At 37.9% G+C, this 21,333-nt stretch overlaps 1 protein-coding gene across 1 annotated transcript; it reads right to left on the minus strand.

Annotated features, from left to right (window-relative positions):
* Positions 1-648: 648 nt before the first annotated feature.
* LOC124355355 (NADH-quinone oxidoreductase subunit B-like) lies at positions 649-16,904 on the minus strand. Its single transcript, XM_046806469.1, has 6 exons — positions 16,630-16,904; positions 15,359-15,469; positions 12,554-12,651; positions 10,881-11,072; positions 3,648-3,771; positions 649-993 (listed from the first exon to the last, which is right to left on the minus strand). Exons 1-6 carry the CDS (start codon positions 16,652-16,654, stop codon positions 896-898), a joined length of 648 nt encoding a protein of 215 aa, XP_046662425.1. The 5' UTR covers positions 16,655-16,904; the 3' UTR covers positions 649-895.
* Positions 16,905-21,333: the final 4,429 nt, after the last annotated feature.

The raw sequence follows: 21,333 nt of genomic DNA on the forward strand, positions 1-21,333 counted from the left end.
CCATATGCAAATTAACAGCAAGGGATAAAATTGAGGGAGTTAAAAAAACTACAACATCATCACAAAATAACTGAATTAATATTTAATTACAGTAGAGTCCCGTTAATCCGACCTAATTGGGACCGAGCCCTATTCGGATTATGTGATTGTTCGGATTAGCCAGAATTACAGAAAAATACGGTTTTAACTTGAGAATGGGTCTAGTTTGATATAGAATTATCAACATTGTTTATTAAAACATGTTTTCTGACTGTTGCATTGCATTTCTTGACAAATAAACGTGTTTGCGAATACTAAGCACATTTTACCGTATTTAGTGTGAGAGTTCTATTGTTAAGCAATGTGAGTCATCCAATAAACTCTCTTCAATGCGACAGAAGACAATAACTGAATTTATGTCTTTTAACAATTAATATTGTACTCAATAATAATATCAGTACTGTACGTCCAATTTTTGTTTGATTTCACTTCTTAATACAGTAATTTAACTCATACTTAACCTATAAGTTTCAATTTGATACTGTATTTAACTTCATTATTTATGTACTGTACCGTACACAATTTGTCTTAATAAAATACCGTATGTCTATTTAATTAAAGTTTTATTTGTTTATGTACGAAATGATGCACCCATTTTCATTTTTTAAGTAATTAGTTCCTATAACTGTTTACATTATCATTATAAATAATTCCTCCTGGACCTGTTCGGATTAACCGACGTTCGGATTACATGTGTTCGGATTAGCGGGACTCCACTGTATACAATCACAGTAAACGCTACGTCTTCTGATGGAGTAGAATTGAAGTTAAGTATTTACAATGATGGTAAAAAGTCCACACAGATTTCTCCAGGACTGCGGGCAGGAAGGTAAAGTTGAGGTACATCGGATATAATCTATCGGCGATACCACATCTGGACAGTAGACATTCGTTTGATTTTCTTCTGGAGCTGGAGTATGCCATAAAGCAGTGCTTCTGCTGTGGGGGGACATCCTGCAAAAACAAAGCAATATATTGCTAGGAAATATGGTAAAGCACTGCAGACAAAATTGATCAGTAGTTTGAAACTTTAAAGTGGAAGTGCTTCCCTAAATTTCCATCTTCTTCTGGAACTTTATCACGTGTAGAGCAGAGCTTCCAATGTTGGAGAACACCAACTTCTTGAAGGAACAATATTTTATTTCTCAGGGTTATATTGTCGGTTTAATTTCTGACTTGACTCTTTTCAAAGCTGAAAAGCTTCATTCTGCTGTTCGTCACAGGTTAGATATATCCTGAGAGGGACTTCCGAATTGGGGGAAGTAAAGAGCATGGTTTGATTCTATGTAGGCATACATTCCTTTGATCTTTGTTGTCCAAAATCATGTATTGTTTAATGAATGAATGTAATGAATGGTTTCATTCCTGGGCAAAGTCTTGTCCATCAATATCTTGTAATACTCGTATATCTCGCCTAACAGTTTAGCTTCACAAGCCACCTCTTTGGAATTTTTGTCTTTCAAGTCCTGGCAGATCTTAAATTTTGTGTCAAGATTTTTATAAGCCTCTCTTCTATTGTCTAGTTCCACAGTAAGGTTGTCAACTATGGCAACAAATACCCCAGTACAGAATCTCTCTTGAGGTGACGTTGGTTCCATGCTTGTGTCCTTTTGTTTTCATTGGGAAATAATTTTCTTCTTTTTTCTTTGTCATATATAGGTTCTTCTTTACCTGCAAGTTTCAATGCTACTAAACAAACAACTGTTTGTGCAATCATCAAACGAGTCTCTTTTTCATTCAGAAACGAGGATAGAGTTTCAAGTTCTTTTGTAGCGCCAAAAAGATCTAAGTCTTGATTGTTAATAACTTTTGATGAATTTTGCAGACTTCCATTTGATCTTTTAAACATATTTAATTTTCTTTTTGTACAAAAGTTCTGTTGAAATTTAGGGAACCAAACTATATTCATCCTCTAATTTACAAATATTTCTTGAAGCACAAAAATTGGGAAATACAACATCCAAATAAAACATAATGGTACAGTATTGTGCGAATTAATTTTAACAGAGTTTGAATTCAGTTTTCATACGTTGGCACCCCTGCTGTGCATATATTCTGTCAGCTGTTTTGTTGAAGAAAACAACATAACCTCAAAACCTTATTGACATATTGTTCTAAACACGTGTTTTCCTACATTATTATTATATTTCGTTATATCTTAGGTTATGTATACAAGTTTGTATTATTTCCATTGATGTTTTGAAAACTGCAATCAGCTGTTTATTAACATGGTTATCACACCTAGGAAAAGAGAAAGGATCCTAATACTTAGTGAGTATACACCAATGACTCAAAGGGGCATTGCAAAGGAGGTATGTGTAAGTTTAGGTGCTGTAAACAAAAAAAGAAACAGGATCCGTTGAACTGCAGAGGAATAGAAAATGTGGAAGAAAACGAAAGACTACACCTCGAGATGAAGCCTTTCTTTTGTGTGATAGCAAACCTTGTCCCAGAAAAACAAGTTATGACCTCCAGCAAGATGTAGAAAAAGTTAGAGTAAAAACTCACGACTCTTAAAGGAAGGAGAAGAGCCGTGCGACCGCAGAGGAAACACTTGAGACAGCGTCTATGATGGAAAAATGACTAAATTGGGCAAAAATACGCTCACTGGAGTGCAGAGATTGGAGAAAAGTGTTTTCTGACGAGGCACATTTCCTTGTGCAGGGCCAGCGATCAAAATTTGTTCCAAAGGCAGTCAGTGGACTACTTTCTGCTAGCCATTTTAACACTCCACCAAGAAAATGTTCTGCAGCTGTTTTTCACACTCAGGAACTGGCACTCTTATTCCTATAAGGTATGATGAACAATGAAAAGTACCAAGCATTTGGTAGGACAACGCTTAGCTATAGAGCTTGACAAAGTTCAGGCCGAAGAGACTGCAATTTTACAACAAGACTCAGCTCCATGCCACGTATCAAAGACTATGATGAAATACTTGAAGGATAATAATATTACACTTCTGGATTGGCCTGGGAATTCACTTGATATTAATCCTATTGAGAATTTGTGTTCAATATGTAAGGTTAGACTGCAAATGGACTGTACGACAAAAACAAAAATGGTGGAAGCAGTGATTCAGGTTGGTTTGGAGATGAAGCAACCACAAATTGCAAAAAAAGCTCTGTAGATTCCACGCCAAGAAGATTCCAGGAAGTCGTAAAAAAGAGGGACATATTCCATACCAATGACTGGTAACAATCTTATGTAAGTGTACCTAAATGTAGCTTTAGCTTTGGCCTAAATAAATCATATTTACAAATTAATTCTGCTCGTTCACATTAATTCGCACAATACCGTAAGTAAAGGTAGATTAACTCTAGCCACAGTATGCTACAATTTATTATACATAATACCATACAATAATAATAATCAGGTTAAAATAGACAACAACTAATATCGAATAAAATTAATTCTATATTTTATTCATAATCAATTTTAAACGAATATTAACTAACTTTAATAATAATCAACAGGTTCTTTAAATTTATTTTTAAAAAAACCTATCCGTACCTAATTCTTTTAAAATACAATTGCGCAATGTTTAGCTATTTTCAATTAAATAACTCTTCATTTAGTTACGTATTAGTAAGATGAGACAAAACACCCACCTGGAACATATATGTCCACGGGTATGATCCTATCACAGCCCCTGACGACAGAGTACGAGTAGTGATAGTAGCCACCGCCATTGGCACAACTGCCCATAGAGATCACCCAGCGTGGCTCTGTCATCTGCACAGAGATAGTTAGTTACCTCTCTGAGACACTTATTCCACACCATTACTATTTCTTATTGATGTTTACAGCAATATTGTTTTAAAACTTGACGTCCATTGTATAAAAATTAAAATGTTATACTAGTTTTCTATACTATACTAGTTAAACTAGTACTAGTTATACTAGTAGCCTACTAGTTTTATTTTCACAAGGTGGCTACTCTAAACCTCTTGTCAAATTCCCAGTCGAAAATTTCCGATTTTTAGTCCATTTTGAAACCAAAAAGCAACACTGTTTTTAACCCTTACGCTGAGTGAAAAAGTGAAGGGGTATCGTCACCAGCTGTAGTAATATGCTTCTGGTTACGTTGGAAATGCATTGGTAGAATTCTTCAAAGAACGGGTTGAGCATTTAACTGAACTTGAAGATCCCATTTTGCTACAAAACTTTGCCTTTCTCACTGATCACTGATATAACTGGAAAGTTGAATGGTTTCATCTTGCAGCTGCAAGGCAAATATAGGGGACATTGGTGGAATGATTTAAAATGTAACCTCATTTCCAAAAAAGTTCGAGTTGTGGGAAAAGAATGTCATTCAGTTTGATTATAAGCACTTTCCTAATCTGTAGAATGCTGTTGACAAACAAATCCTCCACAACACCCAAACAATAACCAAGAATACGTGAAAATTATTTCAGACATAACAGAGAGAGAGAGAGAACTTTATTACATAAGCATTGAGCTCAGAAATGGCGTCATGTTACAAAAATATATAAGACAGGCATTTACAAACAAGTACGTATTTTAGGTCAGTCTATGTTGATGTACACAGCGATCAGCAAAACTCATCCAAATCATAGACAGGGACATTGAGCAGCCAGTTCAGAAGCCTCATCTTCAGAGTCTTTGGATTGCCACGCTTGATGCTGTTCGATAAGAGGTTGAAAAGTTTGGCTCCGGCATAGGACGGCCCTTTCGAGTATCTGGATGTTCTGTGTGCAGGCAGGGTTAAAGTCAGAAGTGTACCTGGTGTTATGGTCATGTACGTTACCATTCCTCTGCAGTGCTTGGTTGGAGCAAAGACGACCACCTCACAAATGTAAATGGAGGCTAACAGTTGGGAATTCTGAAAGGTTTTTAAACAGTTCCTTGCAGCTGGCTCGCTTCTGGATCCCCCCAAGAACTCGTACGGCGCGCTTCTGCAGCACAAAACACTCGCTGGATGTTTTCCTTAGAAGCAGCACCCCAAACAAACTATCCCATACCTGATGTGGGATTCAATCAGGGCATGGTAAGGCTGCACGAGTGGGCGTCCGCTGTAGTAACGGTGTTAACATGTCTCAGCGCGAAGACTGGCCGAACTGAGCCTCTGGCACAAGGAGTCTATGTGAGTGTCCCAACGTAAATCACTGTCTATGATCACTCCCAGATGTTTGGGTTTGACTCGGACTTCTGAATATTTGGAGGGCATGAAACCTCATCACGGAGTTTTTCGCAAAAAACAGCTGCTGCGTCTTGCTCTCGTTGAACACCAGGTCGTTGTTCGCGCAGTATTCCATGGCTTTATTGATGGAAAATAAAGTTGTCCACTTCAAGTTTGTCCAGTTCCCATGCCGCTGGTCAACAGGACAGAGTCGTCAGCAAACATGACGGTGCGGCTGTAATTACTCATGTACTGCGGGAGGTCGGCAGCAAACAATGCAAAAAGGACTGGTCCCAAAACGGAACCCTGTGGGACTCCTCTTGTCACGCTCAACAGACCCGATCTGACCGTGCTAGTTCTACCTTTGATGGTTTGCCTGATCCCAACCAGCTGCCTTCTTCCAAAGAGGTAGGTCCTAAACCACTCCTGTGCTGCGCCCCACAACACCAAAGGCACCAAGCTTGGCCAGAATCAGCCCGTGATCCAAACAGTCGAAGGCCTTGCTAAGGTCTAAGAAGGCTCCACCGGACTGTTCTCCCCCAGCCTCCAAGTTGTCCAATATGTGTTCCACAATTGGACGCTACCGCAGTCATGGTTGACCTGCCCGGCATGAATCCATGCTGTCCTTCTGGAATGATGTTGTTGGAGTTGAGATGTCTCATAAGACGGGTCAAAACTACCTTTTCCAGTATTTTGGAGAAAGTTGGGACCAACGATATCGGCCTAAAGTTGCTAATGTCGTCTCTCTTGCCTTTCTTGTGGAGAGGATAAACCTTTGCTACCTTCATCAGGGAGGGAAAAGTTGCCTGCTCCAGTGACTTATTCACAACATTAGTTAGAGGCAGGCAGAGTTCCTCTTCACAGTACTTCAGAAGTCTGGAAGAGACGTCATCGACACCTGTTGAGGTTTTTTGTTTTAGTGCCCTTATAATACCTCGCACCTCATCAGTGGTTGCCAATGAAAAAAGCGGTCAATTCATTTACCAGATTGTGATTACAACCAGCGACCTTGAGTGCTTTTTTGTAGATACCTGCCCGCAAAATATCTCCAGCAATTGGTAGCGAAGTATTCATTGAAGCTATTAGCAACCTCAACGGGATCTGTTATGATGTCGTTTGAGATCCCTAAGTTGCCACGTTGTATTATTTACATCCTCGCAAGCTCTTCTTTCAGCGTTAACGACGCTCCACACCGCTTTGCTTTTGTTGGAGGACCGCGAGATTAGCTCCTCACTAGCCTCCCGTCTGATGGTTTTCAACTTGAGGTCATAAGTTTTTTTTCTTCTGTGCCGCTTCAAGCCTGTCGTCCGCTCTTCCAGTTGAAGTACTTCTTTCTTGAGCTTCGATGAACTCGGTTCTTAGCCTAAGCACTTCTGGGGTGTATTAGAAATGGCTTTAGGCCAGTTTTTTTGGACCTTGATGTTTTTATATGGGCATGTAGCGTCAAGTTCCGATGTAGTCGTCACCATAAGTGCTGAATAAGCCTTCTCCACATCCATTGTCTGAAAAGACGTTGTTCCAGTCTTCCTCCGCTAAAAGATTTCTGAGCCGTGATAGGTTTTGATTATTTTAATTGCCTATAAGTGGCAGTAGGTTGGATTTTCGCTTTTGCGGGGATGTTTAGGGCGCAGAGCTGTCCAGCATGGTCGGCAATGTGTTCATGCACTACTTTCACTTTTTAGCATCGCAGGACTAAGATTACTGCACACCACGTCTATGGAGGATCTTGAGACATTAGTAATTCTTGTAGGCGGGAGATTCACTCTATGAATGTTATAGGTGGCCAGAAGGTCCCTAAGAGCATTGTTTTCATTTTCTTTCTTTTTGTTTAGGCTGTCCACATTGAGATCACCAACTATACATATTGGGTTGTTGTTTGTTGGAAAAGTTTCCAGGACTCTAGAAAATGATTATAAGCGACTCTTCGAGGGAGCCTCTTGGAGGCCGATAAAATCCCAAGTATGAACAGTTGTTTTCCTCCATTTAGGAACAGTTTTTATGCCTGCCATTTCGCAAGTAAGTTCTTTGCTGTGGACACTCAATGTTCAAATTCTCCATTTTATTGCCCAGTGAATTACGTGTATAGATTGCAAACACCACCCTTTTCAAAGTTCTGTCTACAAAAATTAGTGGCTAGGCTGTACTCCAAAAGTCGCGCACTAAGGATCCTTGATTGGTCCACACCATGCTCAGTTTATAACAACTGTCTGGTTGTGCGTGGCTCAAATAATGATTAAGCCGTTCAATTTTATTTGCTAATCGATCCACTTTCTGATGGAAGATGATGACCTTTTTAGAGACGAATTTATGTAGACTCGACTTTCCTGTCTGGGTCTCCCCCTGTCCTTCCATTCTCGGCTCTTGTCTAAAAAACACTTCTGGTCTCTGTGGCTTGTGTTTGTCGGTGGTTGTCTATATTTTGATTCTTGTCTGGTAGAGTGGCCTTTCCCGAAGGAGGCACAACTACTTATATTTGGGTTCTTTGCTGGGACTTCTCCAAGTTATCTTTAGATTTTAACAGTCTTGCTGCAATTTGGTGGCTTATTGTTAGCAGGTTTCTCTTGAGGATAACCACTGTTAAGGGTATCTGCAGAATTGATCTTGGCGAAATAATTTGATCCCTGCCAGCCGTCACATTCACAGATTTGCTTTTGAACTCAGATGACATAACATGTTCAAAGGTGCATGAACGTTTGGTTTGCTCAGCTGAAGACACGATTAATGATTTTCTCAAGACCTGGATGTCGGCCTTATCAACAACTGCCTGTTCTCTCAGCGTGTTTATTCTACATTCCATGGTTTGAAATCTAGCTATGAGACTTGAAATTTCAGACTTCATGTTATTAGTTGGCTCATTATTCCTAGGCCCAGTATAAATAGACAGACCGTAGTCACTGGAATGTTCTCCATTCAGAACACCTGCCTTTGAGGACGCTGAGGCATTCCTTAATTTTTTTATCTCTCCCCTCAAGTTTTTTTATTGTTTCTTCGTGCTTAGTTATGCACTGAAGTTGTTCCGAGTCGTGTTCAATAAAAAAACGCTTGTAATTTCTCTTTTTCAATTAATGTCCTTTCCAGCTGTTTGTCTTTCTCGATCAGTTCTCTTATGGCTTCTTCTAGCCTCTCACTTATAGTTTCGTTATGTTGCTTTTGTAGCTCTACCTCTGCTTCAAGTTCAAGAATCTTGGAATTAGTTTTGGCCACTATCATCTTTTAACTGTGTATTCTGCTGTAAAAAAGTGCCGATCCGATCTCTGCTGCTATTCTCAATGTGTTTTCAGGACGTGTTGTTCTCTATGCCGCCTCCCAAGGAGCTTACTTTTAATTGAAGTTCTTGCAAGGTCTTGTTTATGCTATCATCTATTACCGGTGACGAATCGACCGTATTTGTTAGAAAAAATGCCTCTTCAGCGGGGGTCGCAGTGGGGACAGAACCATGTGCTGGTCAGATCATTTTGAATTTGCGTATAGTGCCTCAGGAACCATCCCCATACAACAACAGTGATACCAAGTGTTGCATATGCCATCACAAAGAACTGCATTTTTCCTGATCATTGACAGTGCCGTCGCATAAAGGACAAACCACTATTTCAGCTTTTTTAGTTGTCATTTTATCGGATCTTTAGTCTCATTGTATTCTAGCAATAATGGAGGATGGCGCACATGAGATTAAATAAGTCGTAGTTTTGAATGGCAGGAATTAAATATTTCGTACAACAAATCTGTACTTCATATAGCAAACAATGAGATAGGTCGACGAAATCTGGAAGGTCGTGGATTTTATTTGACAAGAGTTTATTCCTCCTTGTTCAGCAGAGATGAACTGTGGTAGTGGTAGTTGGTTAGAAGGAACGGTGGATAAAGAACAAGTGACTTATGCTGTGGACTGTTTGTTTTTGTTGTTAGTGACAACTGATCTGCAGGCTAGGGTTGACATTAATCACAATATATGGGGGTGGATTGTTACAGATCAATTTATCAACGATTCCAAGATTTTGAAAGCATAGTACATGTGGCAAAATTCAACAACTATCCTTTAATGCAGAAGAATTCTTATCTTGTGTTGTAAAACATGTAGGTGAAGATCAGGCTGCAGTTGAAATATAATTTGTAGATCTTCAAAATTATGTGCCTCTAAGAACCCTATCTACCATTGTAGTTCGAGTTGCATAGAGATTGAAAGCTATGTTCCGTTTTACATACTTGTATGAAACATCGTCTTCAGGTATGAGGTTATATATAAAAACACAAATACAGAAACAGACCGACCAATACATATTTGGATAACTGCATCAGAATAGTTGCTACAACATACTTTCCTACGTTATACGTTACAAAAAGGTTACATATAACGATGGCAAATGTCCGAAATCCTGTTATCCTGTCAATCCTTAATCAATGACAAACTTTAAACAAATAATACTCTCCAAACTTCAAGAAAATGCTTGATGACCAAGAAGACTTCCACTCTTCTCATTAAATTGTACATTTAAACTTTTTTGTTATACTCCCTATCTATTTTGATTAATACTATAAATAAATGCATGTTTGTGGGCAATAAATAAGTGTTATTTACATTTTGCGTACTTTCTTTGACACAGTATTCCATGGGCCTCAGTAGAAGATTAATAAACGCTATGTTGGCTCACAGGTTTGGAGACTACTGCCTTAAAAGAAGAAGAAGACAACACTAATCTGCCACCTTGGTTTTGAATGTATTAGCCACTTTTAATACCACACCAAAACAAAAGTGGGAATGTCATCGTGTAAGTAAAAATAAAAAAAAGAAAATTCAACTGTATTATAAGTAATTCATAGTTGCAAATGTAAGTTTTTACCGTATTACTCACAATATATACTATTTTTATAATTTAACTAATAAAGTCAATGGTAATCTTTTAAAGAGGACTAATAGATCAAATTACTCTACAATTACTTTCTTCTCATGCTCAATTTCTTTAGTCACCTCTCTTTATCTGAACTTCTTTTGCAAGATGAAAAACCACAATCCATAGATTTTTAGGAAAAACAGTCTCTCTACTAAAATAAACACTTACGATATAACGGTTTACATCAAGTTATTTAATAGTTAATTACAATCTACAACAAAGAATATTTTTCCTGCGCTAAATGCATCCGATATAGTCAAACAAGTTTGCATTTGTATAAAACACTAGCTGTTTCCCGCGGCTTCGCACGCTTTTCGTAAGCGTTACCCGTGTATGTGCACTTCTGGCTCAAGTAAATTATATTTCCAACGCCGATGTAGAGTTTGCTTTGTTGCCACGATCAAGAAAATCTGTATATGTTTATAGCCATTGTACACGTACATGTGTTTTATTATAAAGTGGTCTAACACTCAAGCTTTAAGTTCAACCAGAAATTTATCTTCAAGACAAATATACATCATAACTTAGCGCCTTCAAATAGTGTTTGGCTATTAAATATTCGTAACTGTCTCGTAATTGCAGTTTATAATGTGCAGGCGCTTTGAAAACTATTATCTTTGGCAACGCCACCTGGAGGCGAGTTACATCAACAGACATAGCATAGAAACCTTCTTCGTGGAAAAATACATATACATAAATACATTTTCGTAATGATCGGTTTAATAGTTTCTGATTCCATAAAGGACAAACAAAAAAATTAATTTATATATATATATATATATATATATATAGATAGATAACTGGGAAATCACCTGATCGTAGACCTTGCGCAGCGCAGGTGCCATCTTGTTGGTGAGTGTGCCGGCCACAATGATGCAATCGGCCTGGCGAGGGGATGCTCGGAACAACACCCCGTACCTGTCCATGTCGTAACGAGGAGCGGCGATGTGCATCATCTCCACAGCGCAGCACGCCAAGCCAAATGTCATCGGCCAGAGGGAACCCTGATAATAACTACTCATCTATTATTCTGTAATGTTCCGTTCCTAAAGCAAATTTCAACATAGTATAACACCCACAGTTATGTTTTTACAATTAAACATTTTTATCAATACAAATATTTTACAAATTATTAATGTACATCCGTGACATTCATAAGTAACAATACCACGTGTACAATATTATTGTATTTTAATTAAATGCATTATTTAAATTATCTTGATACCTAACAAACCAGTTACCAATTATAACACGTTGATATCATCACATCGCCTGGTTGAGTTATACAGGTACAAGTTGTAAAAGAAAGCTTTCTAGGTAACAAGGTTAAATACAGTGTGGAAGGCTTCACGTCCTCCCCCCAAAGGACATTCTGCTCCAGAGAACCACGGTCAGTGTGGAGGGCTTCACGTTCACCCCATGACGGATGACATTCTGGTCCGGAGAACAACGGTCAGTGTCGAAGACTTCACCTTCACCCCACAACGGATGACATTCTGGTCCGGAGAACAACGGTCAGTGTGGAGAGCTTCACGTTCATCCCAAAACGGATGGCATTCTGGTCCGGAGAACAACGGACAGTGTGGAGGGATTCGCGTTCATCCCACAACGGATGACATTCTGGTCCGGAGAACAACGGACAGTGTGGAGAGCTTCACGTTCATCCCACAACGGATGGCATTCTGGTCGGGAGAACAACGGTCAGTGTGGAGGGCTTCACGTTCATCCCACAACGGATGACATTCTGGTCCGGAGAACAACGGACAGTGTGGAGAGCTTCACGTTCATCCCACAACGGATGGCATTCTGGTCGGGAGAACAACGGACAGTGTGGAGGGATTCGCGTTCATCCCACAACGGATGACATTCTGGTCCGGAGAACAACGGACAGTGTGGAGAGCTTCACGTTCATCCCACAACGGATGGCATTCTGGTCGGGAGAACAACGGACAGTGTGGAGGGATTCGCGTTCATCCCACAAAGGATGACATTCTGGTCCGGAGAACAACGGACAGTGTGGAGAGCTTCACGTTCATCCCACAACGGATGGCATTCTGGTCCGGAGAACAACGGACAGTGTGGAGGGCTTCACGTTCATCCCACAACGGACGGTATTCTGGTCCGGAGAACAACGGTCAGTGTGGAGGGCTTCACGTTCATCCCACAACGGATGGCATTCTGGTCGGGAGAACAACGGTCAGTGTGGAGGCTTCACGTTCATCCCATAATCTTTAAGGTTATATCTCTAAGGTTATACTCTTTTGAATTAAGTGTTATTTATGTTTTAATAGTAAGATATTATGTTGTAGAAAAGACGTCTAATTAATTTGTTTAATTTAATATTGACATTGATAACACAACTTATATATAATTGTTGTTATATATCAATAAAATGTTAGTTATTATTATTTTTCTATGAGAATGATTTTAATTTGGATTTAATTTGATTTAAAATTGATTCTTTTTTTGTTAAAATTTCATTTACCTTTCTTGTCCAATTAACGATGTCATCTAGTCTAGCTAGAGCAAACTCGGCCCAATTGTTTGTCTTGAACGGCGAATAAGGTCTGTATGCTGGGGCATCTGTAACAGAAGAAGCGGGTATTTTCAATTGAAATACATGCTCATTGAAGAACAAATCAGTACTACCAACATATAATCAATCATTATTTAACTTCATTTTCCCAGTTCCATTTTCTCTTACATACCAGGTTCTCTGATCATTGAAATTTTAACACAGTCGAACCTTGATAACTTTAATCTTAAGAGACAAGAGAAACATTGAGTTAGAGAATATTTCGAGTAAACAAGGTTCGACAATGATTGCTCTACTAGTGAAGTTATGAAGTACATTTATTGAAACTTTGACTTATAAAGGCCGCATAGCGAGTAATTCTACGGTCAGCATCTGATATTCGGCGCTGTTGCAGACTTGACTCCTGAAATCCGAATCGGATTTCAACAGCGTCGGATTTCAGATGCTGCACGTAAGAAGAAGGTGAACTGGAGCTAAATTCAAAATTCACATCGAATCAGCCCTTTCCACCATAGCTACTTTATGTGTAGAAGACTCGGTTGTTTCACCGTTGCTCAGTCAACATCGTATTATGCTCAATCGTGCATCTGATGAGACAATCTCTTCACCTAGATTATACTACTTTTTGTGGTCTGGGTGTCTCTGATGTCGAAGCGATGCGAGGGAGGGTTCGTTTTGAGCGTCTTTGTTCTTCGTCACCGACTATTATTAAATCTCTTCCATGACTGCAGATTTCAGGAGTCAAGTCACGTGGCTTTTGTATTGTTGACATTTACTGAATAAGTGAAATTTCTATGCTAAGTAGTTCATAACTAAGTATCCGGATTAGGATAACCAATACTTGATGTTGTTTCTGTCTCACCACTTGATAACTAATTTGATTAACTGATAGTGTAAAGTTTTAAGTTTGGATTTATGTGGTTGCTCCTATGATGCTCAAATGATCCTATAAGCAGCAAATGATCTCCAGCCTCATGGAAGGTTTCAGTAGTTGGGTAATCTGACTTGTGAGGGTTCAAAAAATTACATTGAATAGAGTAAATTTGGTGGTTAGAATCACTCGTATATCACACATATTACTTGTTGCCTCTTCTATTATTATCTCTTTTCCTACTTGTTTCTTAGTATGAAGCTGGCAATGGAAAAATTATAAACATGATTTTTTTTAATTAACAGCAATAGCACTTGTATTATCATTCAAATAATGTAAGGAAAGCATTTCGTATAGGCAAAAGCTAAATACCTGTTAATTATGTTAATTCGGTGCACATATTTCTACATTCGGAAGTATTATACCAAATCATACTAACGCGCCAATCTCAATTTTAAACAATTCCCAAGGCCTTAATGGTCTGCACTCTAAAATTATGGTTGCTTTAGTCAGTTGGGATATAAATTAAACTTGCCATGTTGGTTGTTTTCGTACAATTAGTATTCTATGATATAATTGAGATCAGTAATTATACCTAACCATAGGAATTAAGCTACTAAATTATAATTAAGAATACTACCCTCACAGAGAGCTTAAACACACACACACACACACACGCACGCACACACACACACACACACACACACACACACACACACACACACACACACACACACACACACACACACACACACACACACACATACAATTCCAAAAGAGATTGGTTACAAATTTCTTTACTCAAATTTAAATTACTTACTTCCAAGTGAACATGATAAATAGTATACCTGTACCAAAATGCCCCAACAATGTTTTGCATAAATCACTTGGTTGTGGATATTTTGACTCTTTTTTGTTTTAATATTCAAACCAACGTATCATCAGAAGACTATGCAGTATTATGGTTTAGTAAGGTCAGGTAAAGGGAGCATTTCCAGTATTAATAACAGAGAATGCTGCCTGAAAAGGATTTGCTGCACTTTTAACTTTATTTGTTTGATATAGAGGATACTCAACTTCTACTTGTATCATACCGGGTGAGTTTTTTTAAAGTGATCCAATAGCTAACTTTTTAATTACACAACTTAGCACCACACTTTAAATTTGGAACTTGCTCAATTTTAAGTTTCACTCAGGAATACACTTTCAAATTTTTTGAAGAAGGCCGCCATTTTCCAACATGGCGGCCAACTTTAAAATCTTTTATGGAACACCCTGTATTTTATGTTGTTTTTAGATTCTACTCTACAAAATAAGACATTTTTGCTTTTGAGAGTTTTTCAATATCTCTAATGGTTAGCTACGTGGACTGGAAGCGGATTTTTTCCTGAAAACTTCCAGTCCACGTAGCTCCTGAACCATTAAAGATATAGAAAAACTTTGAAAAGCAAAAATGTCTTATTTTGTAGAGTAGAATCTAAAAACAAGATAAAATACAGGGTGTTCGATAAAAGATTTTAAAGTTGGCCGCCATATTGGAAAATGGCGGCCTTCTTCAAAAAATTTGAAATTGTATTCCTGAGTGAAACTTAAAATTGAGCAAGTTCCAAATTTAAAGTGTGGTGTTAAGTTGTGTAATTAAAAAGTTAGCTATTGGATCACTTTAAAAAACTCACCCGGTATAAAGGCGACAAATGTTTTAACTTTGTAACTGCAGAGAATGCAATAAACAAGGCTCTGTGAATATTGCATTTCAACAGGAAATGCAATACAGAATGGGGGCCAGATGACAGGAGTTGTGCATATGACATATAATTCTGTAATCATCCTCAGTAAACTCAGTTTATGCTAAAGTTTTGATAATGAATATTTTAAAAATTTACCCATAGTTTCTTTCTTGTGAGCTACCTCAGTTGCTTGGTTCCTCATCGCCACAACAGACATAACCCCACCCTGTTGTACAAACTTACTGACATTTTCAGCAACAGGTATCACTGCGAACAAAAAGGTCCTTTTAGTTATATTTTTGCTTTAGTTCAAAAACTCTTAATTTAGTAATCTATGATATATATATATATATATATATACAAGTCTTAAATTTTAGGCTAAACCTTTAAACATATCTTTGCTCATAATATGCCTTTGTTATTCTGTTAAAGCACATTGATAAAATTATTGTTTCAAACGTGAACTATTCTACAGTAAACTAACATCGGAATGCGTACAACAGAGAAACAAAACCTATATATAGATTGTTTGTAGTACAACGCTCCAAATCGCTTATCGGCCGTCTAAAACTGCCAAGTCATCCCAGCCACAAAATTATCTATCTTGATACGTCGAAACTAATGATAATTCCATTTTCTGTATTATATTCAAAACAGCCGCGGAACTCAAATAATATGAGACTATAAAACCTATCATTTTTTATTCAATGTAACACAAGCACTATAAGAAGAATTAAATATTACGCCGATATGTAAATCTCTTAACGGAACTATTTTTAAAACACTGTTTTGGTTATCAATATTTTTTAGTATGTTTTGTTTAAGTATTAGTATTGTCATAACAAAAAACTGTCGTTAGTTTGTAGTACATTCATGCATTGGTATGTTTTATTTTTTTATTAATTCATTAACAACGGCCAAAAGATGAGTTTTTGTTATATGAAAAACAACTAGCGGGGGAAATGTAATATCTGAATATATTAAATTATTATATTGAAATATTCTAAATTTAATCATATAGGGACATTTATTTTGTACCCCTTACTTTAGACATGATATTTGATCTTGAATTGTAGAATGACAGATAAAGTAAAAATTGTACGATCGTACACTGTTTTCTCTTGTAGAGTTTATTTATTTTAATAATTTTCATTCCCAGCACCATTAAATTACTTCCACTAAGCTACTTTAATCAACATAAAAGTTGTATAAACATGGAAAATGTAGAATACGAACGCACAACTAGGAAGTGAAATATCTTGAAATCTATTTTATTGTTATGGTTAACACAGTACATGAGTCGTATATTAAATTAAACATATAAAACTGTTATTAAAAGCGGCTACAGATTAATCAACATTCTTAGGATAAAGCAAAATGATTTATAATTGTAAGCTAGAATACAGTTAAAATAATTGTTTACTTACGACTCTTTGCTGAATTAAACAGCATATTTATATTTTGAAAGTTGTCCAACCACACAAAACTTAATACAGTCAAATACACCTCCCAGTTAACTCTTGCAGGAGTGCGCAACAACTGTGTAAAAGATCATGAATGTGTGTATTTATGACGCCTATTTCAGGAGTGGCTTAAAATTGTGTAGATGTCATGGTCATACAATGTTTCCGTATTTTGTGTCAAGATACCGCCGATAACACTTTCCGATAAGTAGATAAGTCTGTACAGTGGTTCTATCTACTGTCAAGTCATTCTGAAATCTCGCTTTTTACTTGATTTTGTTTGTCAGAATATTGATCGAGCATCTAAGCGTCTGATTGGTGTCAGGATTTATCGTCTTATTGCAGTAGGTTGCTCATTATTAACGTTAATCTACCTGTATTACTATTACTGTCACTAGTGCTAGGATAATCGCATACGTTTTATAGTTCGCATATAGTTCGATTATCTAATCGGAAAATTTACGATTATTCGAATACTCGTTACAATCATTCGATCTATTTTGTTCGCTCTGGCGGATGAACTCTTCACTGCGAATCATTCCAAAGATTTCAAGCAATAGCCTCAACAATTTGAAAGATTTCATTGACGCCAGTCATTCGCAAGTGACAATTATGCACAGTAGTCGCACAGTTTCCCACAATGAGTACTGAATTAGTAGCAAGGCCGCCACATGGGGAGGGTTGCCGGACCCAGAGACTCGTTTCCGAGCCCCGGTTCAATGTGTATTTATAAAAATTTGGTGAGGAGATGTTGGTAGTGGCGTATTTATGTTGGTAGGGTCCAGGGCGGCAAACTTTTAGATGCGGCAGATGTTTTAATAACCATATGGAAACAATTCAATTGAGCATATTTGAAAATTAAGGACGTGCACGACAAGGCCGGTGTACTGCATTGTTCTATACAAAATATTAGGAAGTTAGAATGTCAACTGTAGTCTGTACAGTGTAGGGTGGCAGAAGTAGTTAACTTTCCGTTGATACGTGGATATATCATCACTAACTCAAGAAGACTTCTCTTGACTCCCTAAAATAGAATTGGTCTCTTCCGACTCGGGGGGATGCCGGATGGTTGGTGTGAGAATGTGGTGTATGAGCCAACTCGACTCCCCCACTCCTTCAGGTCTGGAGATTCTCTTCGCTTTATAGTGCGTCGCGCCCTTTTAGACACTTGCAAATGTATGGTCTGGTTCAGTGTACCGCGAGAAAGTAGGGGAAGTGGAGTAGAACCATTCTCTATCCCACTCGGTCAGTGCAGTATCTGTTATTAGTTCAGTATGTTTTAGTTTTAGATGGTGGCTAAACCAACATTATTGGTGGTGATCTACTTTTTGTTGTCGGAAGGTGAATCAGGGGCCAAAATTCACCGAATACTTTTGGTAAAGTAGGAGAACAGTGTTTTGCCACAACGGAGTTTTTACAAATGGATTGACAAATTAGAAAAGGTCGCACAAATGTTACGCACGATGAAGGACGCACATTTACTTCCAAAAATGAGGAAAACATTGAGCGTTCACGTGAAATGGTTCTTTTAAACAGACGAGTAACTATTGACGATGAAGCACATCGTCTGCAAATTAGTCACGGCTCTGCCCACGAAATAATCCACAATGGCCTTGGGTTTCACAAAGTTTGTGCAACAAGGGTCTCAAAACAACTCACACAGTTGTACAAACAAGCACGTTTGGTCGTCTGCCAAAAACATTTGGATAAGTATGGTAACGATCGGGAAAACTTAGTCAGGATCGTTACTGGTGACGAAACATGGATCCATCATTACGAGCTGGAGAGGAAACGGTAGAGCATGGAATGGAAACATCCAAATTCGCCGTACAAGAACAAGTCCAAGACCCAACCGTCCTATGACAACTGATGCTTACGATTTTTGGGATTCACAAGGTCCAGTACTGGAACATTATGAGGGAAAGGGCACTACAATAAACCGTATACACGTTACATGCTTACTGCCAAGCTAAAGCCTGAAACTCGAAGCAAACGCAGAAGACTGTTATCAAAACGCGTTGTGTTATTGCACAATGCTCGTCCGCATACTGCTGAAACGCTCCAGAAACTAAGTTTTGAAGTACTGTCTTACCATCCATAGTCTCGAACTTGTCTCCTCTGACTATGACTTGATTGTGTCCACTCAAAGAGGCATTAAATGGCCATCGATTTACCTCGACGAAGTATTGAAATAAGCTGTACATTCCTGGCTCGCAACCGCAAATAATTTTTTATGATGGCATCAGGAAGCTTGTACAACGATGGACCAAGTGCGTTAAAAAAGATGTACATGTAAGTTTCCTGTTTGAACCCAGCAGGGATCACTTCTGGCTGGTTTATACCTACCAGTTGAACCCACCACTGGGCACAGCAAAAACCGATGTGCCACTTCAATCTGGGCAACCTTATGGATGTTCAGTAGCGACACATCACTAACCGCAAATGTTGAGATTCTGGGGTTCATGGGCAATTCGATAGGTCTAGTCTACTGTGGAAGATGACTGTTGGAGTTGGTGGGGTTTGATCCCTTACCTCAGAGGTTCTTGTTAACCTCAACAAGGGTGTGACACCTCCTGCCTACTTTGACTGGAGAGGCTGGTTCAGAGCTGGCCTCCCCTTCTTCCGGGATGACTTTGAGATGTAGTGCCCTAATTCTTCCTCATGGATCTCGATAAGAGGTGGCCCCTACTCCCTAACCTTACCCATCCTGAATATCCTATCACTCCGGAAGCAGCGCAAAGGTTCTTACAGGACTAAGTGCAATTTATAAGCTTCTTGTCCTAAGAGAACAAAAAAAGTGTCCTGTTTGATTAAAATAACATCTTATAACTTCCTTCATTGGGACAAGTCAAACCCTACTATGGCATTAAAAATATCTTAGACTGGAAGTCAACGCTTTTGGACGTGGTAGGTTTCCAAGAGCAAGGGTTATGTATATAATAAGACAAACTTAGCTATGGTAACAATAGTGAATTTAAATGGCCGAAAGTATACACCTTTTGTCCGAAGTAGGCTTCTCAGTCCCACATATGCATATATTTTCTTTATCAATACCTAAGGGCAAACTCAACTATGGCACCAGAAATTTCTTAGACCTAAAGTATATGTCAAGGACTAGAAGTAAAACCGAAGTAGGTTTACGAGACATGTGTATTTGTACTAATATATTTTCTTGATTCGGAGGAACAAGGCAAACCCTGAAAATTATAACTAAGGCATCGGAAATACTGTATAGTTAATTCGAACCAGAAATGTTCTATATGTACAAAATATGATTTAAGAACACACAAACAGATGTATAGGTTACACTCTGATCCTCTAAACTAAGTACACTGTAATAATATGCTTACTTACGTTTATATAAGTTTATAGGACTCCATCATATTACATCATAAGTGACTTTACTAATAGTATGAGAATTGCGTGCGGGGGCCGGTAACAGCTATTAAATAATGAGATAGAAAATCAGAATGAAAAATTCGAGAAGCTTGATAAAGAAGTTGCAGTAATCAACGTTGTGTATTATTTGGTAATTACATATTTATTTTATTTTATCACTAAAAGTAGAGTTTGTTATTTTTGTTGAGTTCATGATTTTAATTTTTCACTCCATTGACAAGTTATAATTGTCAACAAATTTTTGTAATAAAAAATGTATCTATTCTCTACATTTATGTATATGGCCAAGTGGAACTTGCTTAATATGTTTAAAAATGGTCAGGAAACCGGAGAAGTCTTAGTGCTTGTTGTAGTTAGGTTTAGATCTATTATGATGGGTATTTTTATATATGTCCGTAAGGACAATGGTAAATTTGAATTTACAGCATAGCAAATATGTTGTTACAACAAAAAGAAATCTAAATTTAAAAACTCAAACAATTAATTAAGAAAAATCAAAACACCTTTTATCAATCTCCAAACACAATTAGATACTGTCTATTTCTAAAGGTATTCTTCCAAACATTGGGACCAAAAATAAAGGATTAACATGGTTTTAGAATACTCATTATTGTTCTTAAGTGATAAAAGCCAAGATCACATCAGTGCAGCCACCTCTTAACCTATACATTTAGACTGCTTAATATTTAGATTTATTATAGATTTTACAAGGAGAGCCTGCAAAACCTCACAAAACGGGTGTGCATTTTTTTATGATGGACGCTCGGAGGGTTAAATCCAATGACTGCGGTGGACGCAGCTTAGTATTATCCCTGCAAGTCGGTACATGACTCGTGTCGTTTTGTACCGGATACTTGTCTGTCCCGAGAGTAGTACAAGGTTCCGCAAACCGAAAGTACCCGGTACATGTTACTGCTAAAGGTACTTTTATGATACAGATACTGTACATGTTTACCACCGTTCCTGGTACAAAGTAATCGATTAGCTTAGTAGTAACAGTAGCTGGAACATCTAACTCTATAATAATTTTAGGAGTACTCTGTAGCATCTCATTCTAAACAAGTACGAATACATTACAATTACCGTTGTTCCTGGGTTTAGCAGTAAGAGTACTGAAACATGTAACTGTACCATTTTAGTACTCTGTTACGTATGATTCTAAATCAGTACGAGTTAAATTTGTGCTCGGTTACTGAAAGTACCTGGTACAGGTAGAAGCCACAAGAAATACTGTAGTAAGAAATTACCTCACACACCTTTTACTAAGTG

Source organism: Homalodisca vitripennis, chromosome 2 (genome assembly GCF_021130785.1).
Source record: "Homalodisca vitripennis isolate AUS2020 chromosome 2, UT_GWSS_2.1, whole genome shotgun sequence".
Classification (NCBI taxonomy): Eukaryota; Metazoa; Arthropoda; class Insecta; order Hemiptera; family Cicadellidae; genus Homalodisca; species Homalodisca vitripennis.